Source organism: Delphinapterus leucas, chromosome 20 (genome assembly GCF_059928025.1).
Source record: "Delphinapterus leucas isolate spDelLeu-1000000601 "Yukka" chromosome 20, BTC_Dleu_Yukka2, whole genome shotgun sequence".
NCBI lineage: Eukaryota > Metazoa > Chordata > Mammalia > Artiodactyla > Monodontidae > Delphinapterus > Delphinapterus leucas.
Genome location: NC_143148.1, coordinates 48631179 through 48647420, shown reverse-complemented (window position 1 = coordinate 48647420; position 16242 = coordinate 48631179). Strand labels below are relative to the sequence as shown.

Genomic DNA, 16242 nt, shown 5'->3' with positions numbered 1-16242 from the left:
CCACTTCTTCTTGGCCCCCAGGTGTACGATGTTCCTCCATCGGTGAGCAAAGACGTGCCCGACGGCCCACTGCTGCGTGAGGAGACCTATGACGTGCCCCCCGCCTTCGCCAAGGCCAAGCCCTTTGACCCGACCCGCCACCCGCTGGTGCTCGCCGCACCCCCTCCGGACTCGCCACCAGCTGAGGACGTGTACGACGTGCCGCCCCCGGCTCCTGACCTCTACGACGTGCCCCCCGGTTTGCGGCGGCCTGGCCCGGGCACCCTCTACGACGTGCCCCGAGAGCGGGTCCTTCCTCCCGAGGCAGCCAACGGCAGCGTGGCCGACGACGGTGTGTACGCGGTGCCCCCCCCTGCCGAGCGAGAGGCCCCGGCCGACGCCAAGCGCCTGTCAGCCTCCAGCACGGGCAGCACACGCAGCAGCCAGTCGGCCTCCTCCCTGGAGGCAGCGGTGCCGGGCCGTGAGCCCCTGGAGCTGGAGGTGGCCGTGGAGGCCCTGGCACGGCTACAGCAGGGCGTGAGCGCCACCGTGGCCCACCTCTTGGACCTGGCAGGCAGTGCGGGCGGGTGTGGGGGCTGGCGCAGCACCTCTGAGCCTCAGGAGCCTCCGGCACAGGACCTGCGGGCTGCCGTGGCCGCCGTCCACGGGGCCGTCCACGAGCTGCTGGAGTTTGCCCGCAGCGCCGTGGGCAATGCCGCCCACACTTCCGACCGCACGCTGCATGCCAAGCTTAGCCGGCAACTGCAGAAGATGGAGGACGTGTACCAGACGCTGGTGGCCCACGGCCAGGCCCTTGACAGTAGCCGGGAAGGCCTGGGGGCCACTCCCGAAGACCTGGACCGCCTGGTGGCCTGCTCGCGGGCTGTGCCCGAGGATGTCAAGCAGCTGGCCTCCTTCTTGCATGGCAACGCCTCGCTGCTCTTCAGACGGACCAAGGCCTCTGTCCCAGGGCCTGAGGGGGGTGGCCCCCTGCACCTCAACCCCACCGACAAGGCCAGCAGCATCCAGTCCCGGCCCCTGCCCTCACCCCCCAAGTTCACCTCCCAGGACTCGCCTGATGGGCAGTACGAGAACAGTGAGGGAGGCTGGATGGAGGATTACGACTACGTCCACCTGCAGGTGGGTGCCCGCTCTGCCCAGGTTCCCTGGGCTCCTGGGGAAGTTCCCTGGTCCTCTCGGGGCTCTGACTTTGCCACCCTGTCGTGGGCACCCTGATTCCCCCCCGCAGAGGGCTCTTGTGGCCAAAGGAAGGTGTGGTCCCCAGCAAGACCTTGCTGAGTCCCTGTGCCCTCCTCACTTGGACCTTCCAGGCCATAGGGGTCCCTGGAAGCCCATCCTCAGCCTGTCTCAGGACTTTGGACCCATGTGGCCCTGACATCAGGGATCCTGCAGTGCCAGCCAGGGAGGGCCCCTGAACACCTGCAAGGGCTGGGCCTCTCGTGGCCAGGGCAGAGGTTAGGGATTTGGAGAGGTGAATTCTGAAGTACAAGCAAAGACAGAGATAGTAGCAGGTGTGGGGAAAACAAGCAAGGTGATCGATAGGTGGGGTGGGGTGGGCCTCTGGACAGAGGCCAGGGTGCCAGCCGATTGGGCATCCCGGTGAGTGGCATTCCGGGCTGAGAGCCAGCAGGTGCCAAGGCCCAGTGGTCAGGGATGGGTGGGCAGACCCTGTATGCCGAGGGGAGGGGCCTGGATGTGATTCCTGCCATGGGAGCTGGGGCTGGGAAGATTGACATGGCCGTGTGGAGTGTGCCTAGCCCCTTCCTGGGGTCAGGAGGTGAAGGAGGCCCGGGAGAGCTGCTTCCTCCGGAAGCTGCCCCCACCCTGGGCCTGAGGCCACAGCGGGAGCCTGGGTGCAGCTGCAGCGCCACCTGGTGGCTGCTGGTCTCACTGCACCCCGCTGGGCCTCTGGGGGCTTCCGGCTCAGCCGCATCCTTGTGTCTACCCTCCAGGGGAAGGAAGAGTTTGAGAAGACCCAGAAGGAGTTGCTGGAAAAGGGCAACATAATGCGGCAGGGGAAGGGCCAGCTGGAGCTGCAGCAGGTGAGGACACTCAGGTTCCCCAGCCTCTCCCAGCACAGGCGTCCCTAAGAATCTGTCGCCTAAGCTGAGCCTCCCAGGGCCCTCCCTGCTCAGCCCGTCCCTACTCAACTGCATGACGGTCTCCGTGTGTTCGTTGGATTTATGTTTAGGTTATTATCAGAGTAATCACGGTTAGGTATCTCAGCGCACACAGAAAAGTGTGAAGACAGAAAAGAAGCCATTCACCCTCAGGGGTGGTCACCGTGCTCTGGGGCTGGTTTCCGGTCTTGCTCCTGCCTCGGAAGGGGCCTCTGTCCGTGTTTGAGATGCTACTTTGTGAACAGTTATGTCTGCTTTTATCGCGAGGTGTTTCCATGGCATTAAATATTCGTCATAAGTTGTTTTTAATGTCAACCTATGTCTGTTATGGTTGAATGTTTACGTTGTACCCAGTTTTTCTTATTGTAAATAATGCTACTGTGTTTATCTAAGGACATTGGATTTTCTTCATATTTTGGTTTGTTTACATAGAGTAGGAGAGGGATTTTTTTTTTTAATTTATTTATTTACTTATTTTTGGCTGCACTGGGTGTTCGTTGCTGTGCACGGGCTCTCTCTAGTTGCAGCGAACGGGGGCTACCCTTTGTTGCGGTGCGTGGGCTTCTCATTGCGGTGGCCTCTCTTGTTGCGGAGCACGGGCTCTAGGCGCGTGGGGTTTAGTAGTTGTGGCACGTGGGCTCAGTAGTTGTGGCTCGTGGGCTGTAGAGCACAGGCTCAGTAGTTGTGGCGCACAGGCTTAGTTGCCCCGCGGCATGTGGGATCTTGCCGGACCAGGGCTCGAACCTGTGTCCCCTGCATTGGCAGGCGCATTCCTAACCACTGCGCCACTAGGGGAGTCTGGGATTTTCTTTTTTTAAGGGAGTTTTATTTTGATTATGAAGATTTTAAAAATTAAAATATAGTCTAATACAAAATAAACACAGAAATATCACCCGGAAAGTTTTCCTCACCCCACCTTCCCTGGGCATGGGGAAGGATGGTGTAGGAGAGAGCCTACCAGGTTCACCCTGAGACCCGGGCCATGGTGTGCGTTTTTCAAAGCCACGTTTCCCCAGCTATCAAGCGGGAAGCGTAGTTGCATCCGTCTTGGGGTCGATGTGAGAATTAAATGAGTAAACAATATGTAATACTTAGGAGGTGCTGGGCACATAGAACATGTCCAATAAAGGTACAGATGTTAATAATTATATATGTATGGAATCTCCACCGACTTAGGAAATGGGCATGTGCTTTATCTTCTTTGTCTTCCTCTGGACTGTCGCAGCATTTATTTAACTAGTCCCGTGTCAGTGGACACTTCGTTTGTTCCCAGAGCTACTTTTGTAAACAAAGCTGTACTGACTAAATCTCTTCACATATCTGGTCAGTCACTTAGATAAATTACTAGAAGCTGGAGTAAGAGGAATGTGAGTGAGAAACTAAAGATCTAGAGTTCCTAAGCGAGGGACATCAAGTACAAATAAAATACAAGAACATAAAATACGCTGACAGGGACGTTTGTCACTCCATTTCTGCATCAGTGAAAAATCTGGAAACAGCCCCTGGCTGCCACCACCAAATACCTCACAGTAGAGTACTGGTTGAATACAATGTGAGCATTCGTACGGTAGAATATTGTGTAGCTACCAAGAATTTGTCAAAGAATGCAGAAGACCCACTGAAGGTAAAACAGAATAAAAATGAGTGTATTCTCCCGCTGGACAGGAGAGCCAAGCAAGTTTCACCCGGTAGCCCAGGAGGGAAAGAAAGAGGGTTTCACATGCTAGGAAGGGACAGTTTCACGCTGGTTTGCTAATTAAAGTAAAGCCTGAAACCTTGGTTAGACAAGTACCTGAGTCCCTGAGTCTGTGTGCACGGCTGGTCCCAATGACCCAGTCAGAACCAGCTTGTGGTGAGGATGTGTCAGTCCACACTGCTGACGCCTAGGCAAGGCTGCTGCTGGTGGAAACTTTTACCACGTGCTTTATACGTTCTCACTGATAGGAAATGAATGACCCGTTGTTGGGTGCTAAAGGTAGCCTATAAAATATTATATATTGTGTGTTTCCGGTTTTCTAATTATAAAAGAAGTAGGAATATTCCTGTTTAAAGGAAGATGTCTTTGAGGAATATTCACTGGTTTTTGCTGTGAATATTTGTTTTCTGAAAATTGCAAATACCATGACCTTTTTGCTTTTGTTTAAAATTCTTATTATGGGAAATTTAATACATGTATAAAATTGAGGAAAATAGTCTCCCAGGTACCCACTGGAGAAAAGGAACCCCGAGTACAATTCACCCAGCCCCAGCCATTCTCAGCACAACTAATCCAGTGTATGTAGCCCTCTTTCCCGCCCGGTGACACCCCCACCCCCTCCGCCCGATCATTTTGAAGACGTTACATCATTTCATCCGCAAATACGTCAGTGTATATTTCTAAAAGACGATTTACCAGAGATTTAACAGATTTCTGAGTGCATGGGATTCCAGTTGATAACTATCTTTCTTTCTGCTTGGTGTCTATGAATCTTTTTACACTGCATATGTTAAGGAGAAAAATATTTTTTTAACTTTTTATTTTGAAATACTTGTAGATTCATAGAAAGTTTGAAGGAAAGTACAAAGCAGTCCTGTGTCCCCTTCTCCCAGCTTCCCCCAGTGACCGCATCTGAAGTCACTAGATAACAGCACCCAAACCAAGAGACTGACATCCCTCACCCCTGCCGCTGCTCATCTGTTCCCATTTCTAGCATTTTGTCATTTCAAAATGTTATATAAATGGAATTATTTGAGATTGGTGGGAAAGTTGTTTGGAGGCAGGCAGGGACATGTGCTTGGCCAGCAGGACAGAGGTGGCCTGTTCCCCTGCCCACTGACTCTGAGCTTTGTCACTCAGAGGGCCAGAAGGGCCCCCTCGCTGTCCCTTTTGCTCTGTGGCCGTGGTTTTCACTCTGTTCTCCCTCTTCCCCAGCTGAAGCAGTTTGAACGGCTGGAGCAGGAGGTGTCACGGCCCATAGACCATGACCTGGCCAACTGGATGCCAGCCCAGCCCCTGGCCCCGGGCCGGACGGGCGGCCTGGGGCCCTCGGACCGGCAGCTGCTGCTCTTCTACCTGGAGCAGTGCGAGGCGAACCTGACCACGCTCACCAACGCCGTGGATGCCTTCTTCACCGCCGTGGCCACCAACCAGCCCCCCAAAATCTTCGTGGCACACAGCAAGTTTGTCATCCTCAGCGCCCACAAGCTGGTATTCATCGGGGACACACTGTCACGGCAGGCTAAGGCGGCCGACGTCCGCAGCCAGGTGACCCACTACAGCAACCTGCTGTGTGACCTCCTGCGCGGCATCGTGGCCACCACCAAGGCCGCTGCCCTCCAGTACCCGTCGCCTGCCGCCGCCCAGGACATGGTGGACAGGGTCAAGGAGCTGGGCCACAGCACCCAGCAGTTCCGCCGGGTCCTGGGCCAGCTGGCAGCTGCCTGAGAGCCGTCACCAGAGGGACGGAGGGCAAGAGGAGGAGGGTGGCGATGGGCGTGGGGACAGGCGACCCCAGCTCCACCCGGGCCTGGTGCCCCAGACTGTACAGGGAGTTGTGTATATTTATGGCGGGGCAGGATGTGGGACGGTGCCTCCTCAAAGGAGCCCGAGCAGAGCTGGGCCCCGGAGCCCAGGCCAGGAGTGGCTGGCCGTCTTTCCTGAGCGTGCTGAGGGCCCGGGGGGCGCCCAACATTCGGGGCTGGGCTGGGGGCTCGCAGACCGCTTGACCCACATGGCCTCAGGTGACCCCTCAGGCTGACCATGAGGGTGCTGTGTCCCCCTGGCAGGGCAAGCGTGGCTGTGGTGTATTCTCTCTGCACCAGGAGAAAACCCTAAAAAACTATTTTTCATTATTGATTTTCCAATCATTTGACTAATAGTCTACATTTAAATAAAATTAAAAAAATGAAAAGCATTCTCCTGAGGTGTGAGAGGCAAGAGGACCTGTGAGCGGGAGGGCAGGTGTTTGCCAGTCTGGATGCCACAGGTGGAGTCACGCGTTGGGGAGATCTGTGGCAAGGCTATGGGCAGCGCCTCGGGAGGGTGAGGAGAAGGTGGGTCCCTTCAGCAGAAAAGGAAGGCTTGGGGAAGCGGGGCTGGGCCGGGAGCTGAGGTGGGGGGAGCCTGGGCAGCTGGAGTGAGGCTGAAGAGCAGCCGTCAGAATCCAGGGCCTGAGGCCAGACAGGCTCAGCGTGAGCACAGTGGCCAAGGGCGCAGCCGTTGCCGAGGTTCGATGAAAATCCAGCACGGTCCCTGGGCAGGCGGCCGAGGCGAAGGCAGATGCAGGGTGATGTGCGGGTGGGAGCAGCTCCAGGAGCCAGTGAGCCCTGCTGGGGCCCCTGCATCCCGAGGCAGAGGGCGCCCCGCTGGGGGCACCGCTGGGAGATACACTATTCCACGCAGAGAAACTTGCTTTCACAGGCCTTATCTAGAACGTAGCTCTTAGAAAGAAGCTCTTAATTTCAGCTTGTGGAACTTCTCCACAAGTGTCCATTTGAATTACACATGGACTTGGACTCCCAGTTGGGAGGTAGGGGACAGGAGGGGCCCACACCCTGGGTCAGTGGTCCCCTTTTCGGCAGTCGGGGGTATGTCTGGCAGCCCAAGTAAGGTGAGGGCTCTGGGGACCAGCGGTCCTGCTCCGAGCTCTCACCATTCTGTGTGTGAACTTGAGTCTCATTTCCCCCATCTCTGTGAAGAAGGGAATAGGGCTGGGTATCTGCCAGCTCTCTCCGCTCTGAGCTCCAGAGGGGACCTCAGTGAAGGCAGCCATCCTCCCGCCCCGGCGAAGGCACAGAAGTGAAGATGCGAGCAGTTTTATTTGGGTTTTACACACATGGGGGCTGGGGCGGGGCAGAGGCTCAGTTGGCCTCCAGAACTTCGAGAACCCAGGGAATAAACTTGGTGACCCGGGTGTACACGCCTGGGGAGAACGGGCCACACCGGCCGCTGCCCCAGGACACGATGCCCACCAGGGTCCAGGCTCCATCCTTCTGGCAGACCAGGGGGCCACCAGAGTCACCCTGCAGGAGGAGATAGGACTTGTATTCAGGCCTGAAAGGGAGTACCAGGGCCCTGGTGTGCCCTGACCTGGCAAGTCCAGGGGTGCAGACAAAGCACAAGTGGGGGCCCAGTGGTTGTGCACAAGAGACTCAGATCTGCTCAGATGGCAGCCCCAGCCCTGCCACCTACTCCTGGACGGCCTGGGGCAGGTGGCTTATCCTCTCAGCCTCCCCATCAGCTGTAAAACAGGCTGAAGCGTCCAGCTCGTGGGGTTGGTGTGAGATTAAATACGCCTGGGAAGCCCCATACCACACCTGGCCAGAGCCGGCCCTCACCAGGGGCATCTGGTCCAGCCCTTCACTGGGGCACTGGGCAGGGCATGAAGTTAGACAGGTCATGGCAGAGAGGAGTGGGCCTCCCGGCCTGGCCAGGGGAGGCACGGGCAGTGAGGGCGGGCAGGGTGGCGGAGCCAGGCCGTACCATGCAGGAGGAGACGCCGCTGGCGCCCGCACAGATCATCACGTCGGTGATCTTGCTGCCCCAGTACTTCCTGCAGTCGGCGTTGGACACGATGGGCAGGGTCGCCTGCTGCAGCTTGTCGGGGGTCTTGAGAGCTGGAAGGACAGAGGGCGTGGGGTCAGGGCCCCTCATGCCACCAGCCCGCCCCTGGGGAGAAGAGACCAGGGGCCGCCTGAGCCCCGCCCTCCCCCTGCAAGGTCCCAGTCTTCCTCCGTCGCGATGATCGTGGACACCGAGCTTCAAAGCTTCCCTGACACCTTCAGGGAGTCTGGGACGCGGCTCCTCTGCGATTCCACACCAGGCAGCGGGGACTGTGCTTCCAGCAGCTGTTGCAACAGGTCCTGCCTCGGAGCCCCGTGCGCCCTGGGCCCTGGCGGCCACTGTGTGTGGGTGGAGGGGCCGTCCTTCCCCCCCAGGGAAGGGGATGCACGTCCTTCTGACCGGGGACACCGGAGGGGACCCCCGAGGGAGCACCTCCCTCCTGCTGCCCTTTCCCGGCTGCTTCTGTCCTGTTACGGGACCAGCCGGGGGCCGTGGCCGGGGCAGAAGAACTCAGGACACTGAGGAAGAACCTGCGGATGGAGCAGCGCTGGGGGGCGGTGGGGGGCACCTGGGCGCTCAGGCCCGAACCCGACCAGGACACTGGACTCCGGGCCCAGACTTCAGGGGCTTTGGATGCACCACCCTCCTCAGTCTGAAGGGAAATCCGGGCTGTCCCTCTCCTTGCAGGTGAGAGGGGGCGAGACTTGCTGGTACTTAGGTGTTCCTTCAGAAACTGTTTACGTATATATTATTAACCCTCATTTTTATTCATGTTTGGTAGGGTTTTCATTAAGAGGGTTTTAAGTAAAGAAATGGAAGATTTATTGACTGTTGCAATTTATGATTGTGTTTGGAATTTAGACCAAAAAACAGAATGAGTCTCACTCCTGAAAAGTCCTCAGGGCACTCACCGTTGTACCGGGTCTTGCCCCAGCCCGTGGTGGTACACAGGGAGCCCGCAGGGAAGCTGGCGTTGGCGCTGGGCAGGCACACGGCGGACACGGTCCTGGAGAGGCTCACGGGCGTGGCCAGCTTCAGCAGGGCAATGTCGTTTTGGACCGTGCGCAGGTCGCACAGGGGGTGTTCAAAGACCTGTGTGGAAAGGGTGGGGGCTCGGTGGGCCACAGAGGGAGGACTTGGGAGATGTTAGGGACACACAGACCTGCAGACTGGGAGGGGTGGGGTGAGGCCTCAGCCGCCGGCCGGGGTCGTCTGCCCACTCCCCCCCTGCCCTCCTTTTCCTTTGTGCCCCAGGGGCCCACCCTCCTGGCTGCCTGCCCGGCCGTCTGTACCTCAGCGATCCTCAGCACCTGGACAGCCTCCTCCTCGGAGCCGTGATCAGATACCCCGGCCACCACGAGGTGACTCTTCCTGGAGAGAAAGGAGGTGGCAGACGGAGCTCAGGCTCACGGCCACCTCCTCAGAGGAGCGCCCGGAGAGCGTGCCAGGCAGGGTGAGCCCCGGCTGGGCCACTGAATCGCGTGGTGACCTTGGAGCCTCAGTTTCCCCATCTGTACAGTGAAGGCAGAGGCCCAGGCCAGTTGCCCCGGACCAAGCTGGGGTCTGGGGAGGTGGGGCGCTAGGGCTGGGGTTTTCTGCTGACTGGCTCTGCCTGCAGCCTGGGGACAGAGCAGCTTCTGCCAGACTCTTTCCCACGCGCTGGCAGTGCCCGGTTGGGGTTAGGGGCGAGTGAAGGTGGTCTCTTCAGGCAGGTGAGGTGGGGGCCCCTCCTGCCCCAGCCCAGGCCTCACCTGACCCCGCAGTGGGCGGCGGTGACCACCCAGTCCGCACTGATGAGGGAGCCCCCGCAGAAGTGGAAGCCGGAGCTAGTCTGCGGAGACGGGGGGAGGGAGAGTCAGCCTTGCCTCTCCTGCCTGAGCCCTCCCTGTCTAACCTGCCCCTCCCCAGACTCCCCCTCACCTGCAGGGACACCTGCCAGGGCCAGGAACCGGGGACAGCGTCCTCCCCGTTGACGATCCTGGACAGGCCGCTCAGCACAGGGTCGATGGTGGGGACCCCGCAGCCTGAGGGACAAGGACAGTGTGGCTGGTCAGTGGGTGGTGCCCCAAGGGGGTCAGGGGAAGACTCAGCACTTCCAGGCCTCTGTGGCACCCTGGCACTCAGAGTTTTGTCCGCTGCAAGGAATTCAGCCCCCCCACCGGTCCAGCTGACAGCTGCCCTTAGAAGGTGCCCTTGTGGACGGTCCCCGAGGCTGAGGGTATCTGGAGTCGGGGCCCAGGCTCCCCGGCCTGCTCTGTGCCCTGAGGGGAGTGTCCATGCCACTGTGAGCCCAGGATTCTGTTCTGGGGGCTGGGATGTCCTGCTTGAGTCCTGGGGGCTCTCATGGCCTCTGAGTCTGCAGGGGGAGCAGGTTTGGGTGAGGTTGTTAGCCCAGTTGGGGTGGCACACATGCAGGAGGCTGTCCAGATCCAGAGGGTGGAGGTGCAGGGCAAGATGGATGGACCTGGGGGACGTTCTCGAGGCAGCATTCACACAGCTTGGTGGCACATTTGGAGGGTGGAGGAGCCCAGACCACCCCAGATTCTGAGTGAATGGAGGAGACCAAATTAGGCAGGGCCCACGGGACCTCCAGGCAGTGGAGGGGGCTCCAGGAGCACCCAGTGGAGGAGTGGGGGGCTGGGTAGAGCAGCCCAAGGAGGCTCAGGGGGCAGCTGGAGGGGCAGGTGGCAGGGGTGTTTGAGGTACGAGGACTAGGGCCCTCCTGTTCCCTGCCTCTGGGTGGGGGGTCAGGGGGTGGGCGAGGCTCGGCCTGGGTCTGCCGGGCCTGCCTGAGCCTCGCACTTACCGAAGCTGCTGCCAAAGAGGAAGAAGCCAAGGACAACCCAGAGAAGGGCCATGGTATGTGACTCAGCAGGTGAGATGGGGTCTGCCCGAGGGACCGCCCAATATATTCCCTCAAGCCACCAGTCTTAGCCTGCCTCGCCATCCCCTCCTTATCATGAGACCTTGGGCTGAGAAGCACCTGGCTCCAGCGCGGGCCTGAGCCCTTGGGGGCCACTCCTGGGAAGGTTTCCTGGAATCACAGGTGTGTGGGCAGGCCCTGGGCACACAGAGCTGGGGGCAGATGGTGAGGACCCCGAAGTTGGAGGTGGAAGCATGAGGTGAGAGGTGGGGGTCACAGTCCCCCTTTATCTGCCTGTGCCCTTCCTGGCCACTCTTGGGAGGTGAACTAAGGAGGGGCCCTCCTGGACACCCCCGGACACCTGGTTCAGTGAAGGTCCAAATTCAGGAGCAGAGTGGACTCTCAGAAGCCCAAAAACAGGTCACAGACACCATCAGCATGTCTTCCACTGGTTTATTGAGGCTTTGTGGAAGCAAGGTCAGCAGGGAGGCCAGGGTGAAGCCTGGTCATCAGTTGGCTGCCAGGATCTGCTGCACCCAGGGGATGAGTGCAGTGACGCGGGCATACACGCCGGGGCTGGAGGTGGAGCAGGTGCCACTGCCCCAGGACACGATGCCCACCAGGGTCCAGGCTCCATCCTTCTGGCAGACCAGGGGGCCACCAGAGTCGCCCTGCAGGACAGGGAGGAGGGGGTTTGGGTCTGGCAGGCCAGGTGGCCTGGCCCAGAGGCCACTGAACATTGTTCCCAGAGCCCAGTCCCAGGCCTGACAGCCAGTAGAAGCTCAGAACATGCATATGAGAAGGATTATGAAAGAAACTTCAGCAGCTCCTGTGGTTTGTGTCCCTGGAAGTCTGGGCTACCCCCTGGGGTGGGGTCCTATAACAGAGGCTCAATAGAGCAGGTTTCATTGATAGGAGGAAAGCATGGGTGGTGCTGGCCGTGGGGCTACTGTGAGGGAGGAAGGGCTGCCAGACCCCTTCTGGAGCCCTTTTGGGCCACCATGCTCTGCTGCCCAGGCTGTGCACTGCACAATTCCAGGAGGTGCCATTACTGAGACTTTGATATTAGTGGAATCTTGCAATATGGCAGCTCTGAGACCAGAGCCCCTTGCTCTGGTACCTCTCTGCTGAGGTCACTGATGACCTTCCAGGAGCCCTATCTTCCCAACTACTCAGGCAGGAATGCCCAGGGAGAGAGTGGCAGGCCCTAGAAAGGTCTGCCTGCTACTTCCATTTCTTCTCTCTTTGCCCAAGCCCTTGGTCTGGGCTTTGGCCTGAACCCACCCCAGGCTGGGAGGGAAGGGAGCCTAGGAGGCCATACCATGCAGGAGGACACGCCGCTGGCGCCGGCGCAGACCATGCTCTTGGTGATCTTGCTGCCCCAGTATTTCTTGCAGTCGGTGTTGGACAGGAGGGGCAGAGTCGCCTGCTGCAGCCTGTCGGGGGTGTTGGCATCTGGAAGGGCAGGGTGGGTGGTTAGTGACTGCTGCCCCTACCTCCCACCTGGCCAGCCAGTGGTCTCTCATCACTCACTGGTGTGTTTGGTCAGGCCCCAGCCAGTCGTGGCGCACAGCGTCCCGGCGGGGAAGTCATCGTTAGCGCTGGGCAGGCACACGGCAGACACGGTCTTGGAGAAGCGCGCAGGCGTGGCCAGCTTCAGCAGGGTGATGTCATTGCTGTTGGTGAACGGGTTGTACCTGGGGTTCTTGAAAACCTGTGGGGCAGGGCCAGACAGCTGCCTTTGGGGTCTGGGAAGAAGCCGACCGGGGCAGAACCTGGCACCAGGCTACCCCTCACGGCCTCAGTGCTCCTCCGTGGACAATGGCCTGTTCAACTCGGCAGCTCCTTCCATGGCCCCAGGAGCCCGAGGCCCAGGCCCAAGGTGCAGACCTTCCCCTCATGGAGCCTTGCATACCCTGCTTTCTGCTTTGCCCCATTATGATATGATGGGGTATTGGGGTGACCGGGAGGAGCTGGGGCCCTGGGGGTTAGCCTGGGCTTCACACTCCCGAGGGTCCACCCTGCCTGGGGTCACACCTGGACCCTGGGGGCTGCCATACCTTGGCAATCTTCAACACCTGGATGTCCTCGGCATCTGAGCCCTGGTCAAACTCCCCGGCCACGACCAGATGGGATGTTCTGGAGAGGGCCAGAGAAAGGAGTGGTTCCTGCCGTGAGGGGGGCATTTGGGATACAGGGTGCTTATGTGTGTGAGTACACGCGTGTGCAGGCGTAATGCGCACGCGTGTCTTTGTGCGTCTGCACACACGGCTGTGGTGTCGCTCAGAATCTCAACTGGGCCTACAGCCCACCATGTGTTTTCCCAGGGACCCCTAGGTCACTGGAAGGACCTGGGTTTGCTACACATTTCCAAATAAGAAACTGGGAAATGAAGGCGTTAAAGGGCAAGTCCTCAGTGCTGGAGGAAACCACCCCAAGGGGTTTCTTGGGGACCCCGGGCTCTCACCTGACACTGCAGTGGGCGGCGGTGACCACCCAGTCCTCGCTGATGAGGGAGCCCCCGCAGAAGTGGAAGCCGGTTCTGTCCTGGAGGAAGATGGGGAGGGTCAGCCCCGCCCAGACACCAGCAAAACCAATCTGGGCAGCAGCGCCCAGCTGGGCTAATACCCCAGTGCATCCCCCTACTCGTGTGCAGAATTCCCCCCTCACCTGCAGGGACACCTGCCAGGGCCAGGAGCCGGGGACAGCCTCCTCCCCGTTGACGATCCTGGACAGGCCGCTCAGCACAGGGTGGATGGCAGGGACCCCACAGCCTGAGGGTGGAAGTATGGAGTGAGGGGTGGAGGCCAAGGTCCCACCCAGGACTCACCGCCCCAGGAATACTCCGGGGACAATTCAGGCTGACATGTGCTCCAGCCCAGACAAGCCCAACAGGCTGAGCTTGAGGTGGTGGCAGGGCCAAAGCCTGGGCTGGGAGGCCCTATCACTGCCTACCTTAACCACTCTGAGTCTCAGTTTTCCCACCAGCAAAATGGGGATCTTACAGTTGGCTAACCTCACAGAGTTGGTATAATAAGGATGAAAGATGCTTTGCCTTAGTAGACAAAGCAGGCAAAGCAGGAACTCGCTCAGTTCCTGGCACACAGTGAACAAAAGTGGAAAAGTTTAAAAGGGCTGGTTCAAGGGCATGAAAGGGCTGATGGGGGCCAAGCCACACTTGCTCATCATCTGAGCCTGCTTGGGAGCCACAGAGCTTTCTGTCCCTCTGGAATTGCTGCCCCTTCTTGCACACGATGCGAGGCCCCAGGAAGGTCCACCTCCACCCCGGGGGCCTCACACTGGCCGGTCTGGTCCAGTCCTCCCAGCATCCTCATTGTAGAGATGGAGCTGGTGAGGCTCAGAGAGGGAGAAAGACTCGCTCGGGCTCACACCACCACACACAGCTGAACTGGGAGCAGGGACCCCGCTGCTCCTTGCTGGCCTTGGGGTTGGTGGGGCCAGCACCCCTTCCAGCAGTTGGTGGAAGGGTAGACAGCCTTCCCGGCCTCTGCCTGCCCTGGTGCTCACCAAAGGCCGTGCCCAGGAGGGCGCAGCAGGAGAGAAGCCAGAGGAAGGTCATGGTGCCGCAGTCAGGGAGGTGTAGGACGCCTGCCTGGAGGGCTCCCCATTATATCCCTGTGCACCAGGCTGTTATCTGAAGACCTTGAGGTGATAATCCCTTTCCTGGGCATGTGTCCCAGTGGGCAGGATATGCCAGAGCAGGGCTGGCATCAGGGCCTGGGATGGCAGCAGCTGGGGCCAGGATCTAGGGCAAAGTTGGGGCCAAACAAGGCGGCCCTCCACCCACAGCTAAGGGGAAGGGGACATTCAGGTTTCCTCCTCCAGGCCCTACCTCTAGAGGGGCCCTGTGGGCAGCAGCCAGGCCTGGGCCGGATTTGAGCCCCAGCCAAGTCTCTCATGGTCTGGAGGACCTTGGACAAGTAATTTAGTTGGTCTGCAGTTGTTCAAAACCCCATAGGCAGTGTGGTCAAGTAGGGGGAGGGGCAGGGACCAAAGCATGGTGAGGGCACAGGTGACCAGTGGGCTGAGGATGCTCCCCTAGTCTTAGGATGGCCAAGAAGGCTCAGTGGCTCAGTTCAATATCAGGGGCAGTCACGTGGGCTGGTTCAGAGGGCAAGCCGCCCACTGCCCGTTCACGCGGAGTCAGGCCCCTCCACCCAGGCATCCTGCCCTTGGAATTGAGTACATGGCATTCAGGTGCAGGACTGGGCCCAGGGCCAGCCAGGGGGCCTCTGCTATCATCCCAGCAAGAGCTTCTGGAGGCTACACCAGGCGGGAAAGCAGGGGCAAGGAGGGCTGTTTCGGGTGGGCAGCAGGGCCCTTTCCCAGCAACTGGGAAACTGGGGAGGGAGAAGTTTGAAGGTGAGGCTGCCAGGCACAGGGCAAGTACCCCAAAACACATAGGTAAAACGATATCTTACAGCTATTTTTTTTTTTTTTTTTGCGGTACGCGGGCCTCTCACTGCTGTGGCCTCTCCTGTTGCGGAGCACAGTCTCCAGACACGCAGGCCCAGCGGCCATGGCTCACGGGCCTAGCCGCTCCGCGGCATGTGGGATCCTCCCGGACTGGGGCACGAACCCGTGTCCCCTGCATTGGCAGGCGGACTCTCAACCACTGCGCCACCAGGGAAGCCCACTTATGGCTATTTTTAATTTCCATTGCATTGATGATCGTTGTGTGGTGGGTCACAGGTTTCAGCACAAAACAGCTGTGGGGCCTTGGGCAAGTTACCCTCTCTGATCCCATTTCTAAATATGTAAAATGGGGATCCTTAGAGCAAGGGTCCCGCTTTATGAAAGGGCACAGTCCATACTGAGTGTGCTGGGACCAGGCCTAACACAGTCCATGCTGGTCAGACCTGGTACTTCTCCTTCTTGACTTGCCTGTGGGGTCCCTTTGTGCGTTCTAGAAGACTGCCAATAACAGGGAGGGATGGCCACAGTGCATTAGGTGGGAAAGCAGGGCCCGAAACAGGATGCAGAGTGTGGCGCCGTCTGTGTGAAACCCACCACTTGTGCAATTCCATCCATCCCATCAACCAGCGCTTACCAGGCCCCTGCTGGAACAGAACAAACAAAAGAAAGAAACACAAATTCCTGACTTACAAGCTTAGGTGGGAAAGGGGTGGGGAGTTTATGGAAAAGAGTTAAAAAAAAAAAAGTAAAATATACATTACTACCAGCTAAGGAGTTATCATTATCATTGTTATTATTATTATTAACACCGAGGCAGGAGGGCCTCACTCCGAAGGGGACATTAAGTTGCTACCCAAGAGTTTGCCAAGCTATCTGGGTGGAGACGGTGTCCAGGGAGAGGGAACAGGGAGGGCAAAGGCCTGGTGGAGGGAGCCTGGGTGGCACCAAGAGCCGAGAGGACACGAGGCAGGGCGGAGAGGCCAAGAGTCCGACAGAGGAGGGCCCTGGTGAAGGTACAGGGCTGTCCCGAGTGTCTGCCAAGATGCGAGGTGGCAGCCGCCGGGCCTGAGTGGGGGAGGGGCGTGGCCGGTGAGGGAGGGCACGCGGCGGCTCGAACCCACCCGTGGCTGTGGCCTTGGGAGCCGACAGCTGTCCCGAGTCCTGCCCGCCCAGCGCCCCCTGCTCACGGTTGCCAGAGACCTGGGAACTCGCGCAGCTGCGGGTGGGGGCGGGGAAGGCGGCCCCCGCAGGTGCTAGACTCCTGCTGGGGGCGGGGCCAA

The 16242-nt window shown here is 59.1% G+C and overlaps 3 protein-coding genes across 6 annotated transcripts in view; 1 reads left to right on the top strand and 2 right to left on the bottom strand.

The window, feature by feature from the left end:
- BCAR1 (BCAR1 scaffold protein, Cas family member) overlaps positions 1-6010 on the top strand; it is a 35689-nt gene extending 29679 nt beyond the window's left edge. For 3 of the 4 annotated variants that reach the window (XM_022583177.3, XM_022583174.3, XM_089903316.1), the window contains exons 5-7: positions 22-1119; positions 1953-2042; positions 5032-6010. In XM_022583177.3, the coding sequence (XP_022438885.1) occupies positions 22-1119; positions 1953-2042; positions 5032-5544 (1701 nt within the window). In that variant the 3' untranslated portion in view covers positions 5545-6010. The remainder of the gene's footprint in view (positions 1-21; positions 1120-1952; positions 2043-5031) is intronic. The other variant, XM_022583175.3, reaches the window with a different exon arrangement.
- Positions 6011-6915: 905 nt separating this feature from the next.
- On the bottom strand, positions 6916-10556 carry LOC149744702 (chymotrypsinogen B-like). The gene is made up of 7 exons (XM_089903318.1): positions 10469-10556; positions 9583-9686; positions 9414-9493; positions 8955-9033; positions 8574-8754; positions 7582-7715; positions 6916-7121 (listed from the first exon to the last, which is right to left on the bottom strand). The coding sequence occupies exons 1-7, from the start codon at positions 10518-10520 to the stop codon at positions 6960-6962; spliced, it is 792 nt and encodes a 263-aa protein (XP_089759444.1). The 5' UTR covers positions 10521-10556; the 3' UTR covers positions 6916-6959.
- Positions 10557-10972: 416 nt separating this feature from the next.
- On the bottom strand, positions 10973-14120 carry LOC111179510 (chymotrypsinogen 2). Its single transcript, XM_089903317.1, has 7 exons — positions 14054-14120; positions 13196-13299; positions 12993-13072; positions 12586-12664; positions 12059-12239; positions 11847-11980; positions 10973-11196 (listed from the first exon to the last, which is right to left on the bottom strand). The coding sequence occupies exons 1-7, from the start codon at positions 14103-14105 to the stop codon at positions 11035-11037; spliced, it is 792 nt and encodes a 263-aa protein (XP_089759443.1). The 5' UTR covers positions 14106-14120; the 3' UTR covers positions 10973-11034.
- Positions 14121-16242: the final 2122 nt, after the last annotated feature.

What these genes read in the sequence shown, in the direction of transcription:
- LOC149744702 (XM_089903318.1), bottom strand. Translation starts at nt 10,520, where the DNA reads ATGGCCCTTCTCTGGGTTGTCCTTGGCTTCTTCCTCTTTGGCAGCAGC. An exon ending in CCTGGCAGGTGTCCCTGCAG is followed by an intron (nt 9,494 to 9,582) that starts GTGAGGGGGAGT and finishes CCGTCTCCGCAG; the next exon opens with ACTAGCTCCGGCTTCCACTT. An exon ending in GCGGCGTCTCCTCCTGCATG is followed by an intron (nt 7,122 to 7,581) that starts GTACGGCCTGGC and finishes CTCCTCCTGCAG; the next exon opens with GGTGACTCTGGTGGCCCCCT.
- LOC111179510 (XM_089903317.1), bottom strand. Translation starts at nt 14,105, where the DNA reads ATGACCTTCCTCTGGCTTCTCTCCTGCTGCGCCCTCCTGGGCACGGCC. An exon ending in CCTGGCAGGTGTCCCTGCAG is followed by an intron (nt 13,073 to 13,195) that starts GTGAGGGGGGAA and finishes ATCTTCCTCCAG; the next exon opens with GACAGAACCGGCTTCCACTT. An exon ending in GGGCCTGACCAAACACACCA is followed by an intron (nt 11,981 to 12,058) that starts GTGAGTGATGAG and finishes CTGCCCTTCCAG; the next exon opens with ATGCCAACACCCCCGACAGG.